The sequence below is a fragment of the Hippoglossus stenolepis genome, chromosome 2 (genome assembly GCF_022539355.2).
Source record: "Hippoglossus stenolepis isolate QCI-W04-F060 chromosome 2, HSTE1.2, whole genome shotgun sequence".
Lineage (NCBI taxonomy): Eukaryota > Metazoa > Chordata > Actinopteri > Pleuronectiformes > Pleuronectidae > Hippoglossus > Hippoglossus stenolepis.
Genome location: NC_061484.1, coordinates 3,448 through 7,344, shown reverse-complemented (window position 1 = coordinate 7,344; position 3,897 = coordinate 3,448). Strand labels below are relative to the sequence as shown.

At 37.4% G+C, this 3,897-nt stretch overlaps 1 protein-coding gene across 1 annotated transcript; it reads right to left on the bottom strand.

Annotated features, from left to right (window-relative positions):
- Positions 1–443: 443 nt before the first annotated feature.
- Positions 444–2,618, bottom strand: LOC124851223 (integrin alpha-M-like). Its single transcript, XM_047338366.1, has 4 exons — positions 2,438–2,618; positions 2,179–2,342; positions 1,428–1,544; positions 444–891 (listed from the first exon to the last, which is right to left on the bottom strand). The coding sequence occupies exons 1-4, from the start codon at positions 2,490–2,492 to the stop codon at positions 874–876; spliced, it is 354 nt and encodes a 117-aa protein (XP_047194322.1). The 5' UTR covers positions 2,493–2,618; the 3' UTR covers positions 444–873.
- Between the last annotated feature and the right edge of the window lie 1,279 nt (positions 2,619–3,897).

Below are 3,897 nucleotides of genomic sequence, written 5' to 3'. Positions count from 1 at the left end.
TGACAATCAACCTGTTTACTTATCGTATATGTTTGCCAAAGGTTTTGATTGAATCATATCAGTGTATCCAAACAATATTGCTGCTACGTTCGTATTTATTGCCAGTTTATTGGGTACATTTACTTTTTAAAATACAAACGCCCTGATAAGCTGGTAAATGTGAGTGTGTAATGCATTTGTTTACATTCTCCCTTGCTCTGTGCTCAGTCCTGGTAACCCTGTTTATAGGGGGTACACAATTTCAAACTTACAAGCTTTCTTATGCATAAGTTGTTTGAAACTATAAGACTGAAATTCTTTTATTCTACAGTGGAATGCCATATATAAACTTTTGTGCCACAAATCTTATTTTTGTTCTGTGTAGATAAAATATTGGAAGATAAGATACTAAAGACTTAATTCGTTCAATTATATTTGAAGATTCTGATGTAAAAAAAGTCATATTCAGACAGGAAAGATGCTGGTTTATTAAGCCAAATAAAATGAACATTTTATTTTTTCTCATTGTAAAGTATGTAAATTACATTTTGAACAATGAGTACCATTCATCAATACTCCACCACAAACTTTGTATGCTGTGCATATATGTAAGATATGTGTATGATGCATGCTTATTAAAATGATTTCTTAACAGAAATATGATGTAATAAGTCAACTTGTGAGATGGTAGAGAGAGAGAGAGAGAGGGCGGGTCATATCATGAGGTCAGCGTCAAGTCCTGCCTAGTTTTTAAAGACAGTTTGTGCGCCTCCTGCAGGGGATGGGCTGCACTTTTTGCATTATATGTTCTCATATGGAGTGTCAGCCTGAAGAACAACATCTGTCTCCTCTTCTCTGCTTCCTCTTGAAGCAACCAAGCTTGTGTTGGAAACATTACTTTTCAAAGGGAACCTGTAAAAAAGAGATTGCTGCTTATTTGAAAATACAGGGCAGGAAGCAGATAGTTGCACTACATTTTTCAATTTGTAAAACGGAACATGCAAATGAAAAAATTTGAGTTGAACATGAACAGTACAAAAAAAGGTTTAGAAAACTTGATGTATGGCCTTTATGTTTATTTCATGTATCGAATTGAGGAACTATAAAGTTTTCATATTGCTCCACACAGATATGTTGATGTTCCTGTCTCCTCAGCAGAAGCTTGAGTAAATGTTTAAGTCACTTGATTCATGATTTATTCAAAAAGTCCACGTCACATTTTGCTTTTATCGATAGAATTGTTTTTTCCACCACAATCATTCGTAATTTTTTTCACATTATATTTCAGCATTTCCACTCCGGTTTGTATATCTGATAATTTTAAATATGCTTAAAATCTGGAGGATTTTGTGGAACATCCATTTCACCTTAGTTTGGAACCTGTTAAGAGAAAGTCTGTAAGGATACAACTCTATGTGACGGCCTGCAGCCATCTGCAGTGCACATACCTCAACAGTATCCGACCTTCTGCTGTCCACGTTCAGGGCGGCACTCGCACTCTCACTGTCGACTTGGGAAAAGTTGAATTTGATGCTGATGGGTGAAAAAGTGTCTTTCAGACATTTCTATGAGAAAGGGAGAGAAGTCATCTGCATATTGTTGAAGACATATTCACAAAGCAGAGATTTTTCATTTTAGAAATTGATTTCAGCATGAAGATGAGAAAAGAATAAATAAATGTACAAGATTTTGACGGCTAGTGTTACTGGTATGTGACTTGAGAGTCCAGTTTTATCAGTTAAATGTATCATGATGTGACAAAAAAGGTATTGCTACATGGAGAGGTGGGTCGGTGAGTATTTGAGCTTGAATAACAACAACAACAGAAAACAAGTAAACTAAAGCATGCAGCAGATTTCCATACTGATAGCAAGGACCCCTGTGATCCTCACACATGTCCCTTGGAATAATTAGACACAGCCTACTTTTCATATTTTGTGAGAACTAAAAACATTTCTTAGAAAGACGTTCAACATGTATTAAAATGATTGTCAACACAGAATACCCATATATCATGATCATTGTAATGAGCGAATTTCCATCAACCCCCCAGGGTCCTCTGATCCCAATTTGAGAACCACTGGTGTTGGTTATGGAAGCAATGTACAGTGTAGCGACATGGATGATATTTATATATAGGTGGTAGGTGCTCTAAAACATATGTGTAGAGTATGAGTGTGAATGAATTGGTCTCCATACAGGCATGTTGACAGGGAGCTCGAAGCAAGTTTCATTAGCCGTCAGGTTGCAGGTGGAAGTAAGACTCCTGGCTGTCTTGTCATTTCCAAAGAAACCTCGGTAGGTTTGTCTCACTGGATCCACATTAAGCATGTATGAGATGTTCAGTCCTGAGCTCATCACGTCTATAAGGACACACAGCAAGATTAAAGTACCTCAGTGATAGGGTGTGCACTATTAGCAGCTCTTAATAAATCAGTTCATTGGCTCCGGTCCTTACCGGCTTTGCTCTTTGTGCTTTCTACCATTTCAAAGCAGACTTTTAAGGTTCCCATGGGTAACTTTTCATCTGTTTTGTCCACACAGTTAATCTTCTCAGTGCTTATTTCCTCAGGAAGAAAAGAGAGATGTGCGATGACGTTGAAGACAGGACGGGACCTGAAAGATATTAATTAAAGATTAAAATGTATTAAATTAATTTTAAGAAATAAAAAATGTATTATTAGACTGTGGTGGAAATTGGTCAAGTTGCAGAGACAAGTTGTCTTTGTAAGCTTTCTGCAGAAAGGATCACACAGGCAAGTTGGAGGTTGCAAGTGAGATGAAAAGTGAAGTGTGTGGGTTACCTCCTGACCCAAAAATACACAGGGGGTGAATGTTTTGTTCTGTGACTGGAACATATAGTCTGTAAAGGTCCATCCTAATAGTGTTAGAGAGGAAATAGTATCATGTATGGTTAGGGTGTTGTGTCAGTCAGCCGAGTTCTTCAAAAAAAGGACAAGCACAGTCCAAGCACAGACTAAAGCAAAGGTCACTAGAATTCAGATGACCTCAGGATCAACTTCTGCAAGGCATGAATAGACAATGGGCTAACATGCTAGAAAGTGGATGCACCATAAAGTTTATGTCGAGCTGTGCCCTATGGAAATGTCTGTTCTAAGCATAAACTAAGAAGTTAAATTTCCATTACAAGACGCTTATTTCTAAAGGATGATGGTACACTATTGCATAGAGTTGAATCATATTTTGGTAGGTCGTATAGGAGACGGTTGATATTAGTGCCTTTAGTCCTGCTTTACACCTGCCTGGATGAAAACACTGCTGGTGAAATTAGATTTGATATTCTAATTTCTTTTATCTATAACATTTATAAATATGTTCTCAAGGTTCAGGGGCTTGTAGAGCTCTGCGATGTAGAGCCTCGTCATGTACCATAAAAAACACTGAGTGTATTGACCTGGTTACTTATAGTGCTTAGTAGGTTCTCAGGTAAGGTGTTAACTCTTTCTGTATAGTGATTTGTGAGCAATTGTACACACTTAGCCATAGAGCATGCACGTCACAAAAAAACCCTTTTTATCTGATTCTGATTCAGACTTGGCCATACTCTTAAAGGTTCAGTGTGTAGTATTTAGTGACATCTAGTGATGACGTTGCATGTTGCAGCTGAATACCCCTCACCCCACCCTCCCCTTATAAACATGACATAGAACCTGTGGTAACCTTCATTTGTCATAAAAACTCAATAGTGTTTAGTTGGTCCAGTTTGGGCTACTGTAAAAAACATGGCGGCCTCTGTAGAGAGGACCCGCTTCCAATGTAAATATAAAGTATTTAAATATAAAGGTTCCATTCTAGGGTAGATAAAACAATGATTCGTACAATTTAGATGAAACACACTAGTGAAAACATCACTAGGATTATTTTATATTCAATTTCTGCCAATAGATCCTTTCACCT

Excerpts from the sequence above, each read along its gene's own strand:
- LOC124851223 (XM_047338366.1), bottom strand. The coding sequence starts at position 2,492 with ATGGGAACCTTAAAAGTCTGCTTTGAAATGGTAGAAAGCACAAAGAGC. Across the intron at positions 2,343-2,437 it reads AAGCACAAAGAGCAAAGCCG|ACGTGATGAGCTCAGGACTG; the intron begins GTAAGGACCGGA and ends GTGTCCTTATAG. Across the intron at positions 1,545-2,178 it reads AGCTCCCTGTCAACATGCCT|AAATGTCTGAAAGACACTTT; the intron begins GTATGGAGACCA and ends CCTTTCTCATAG.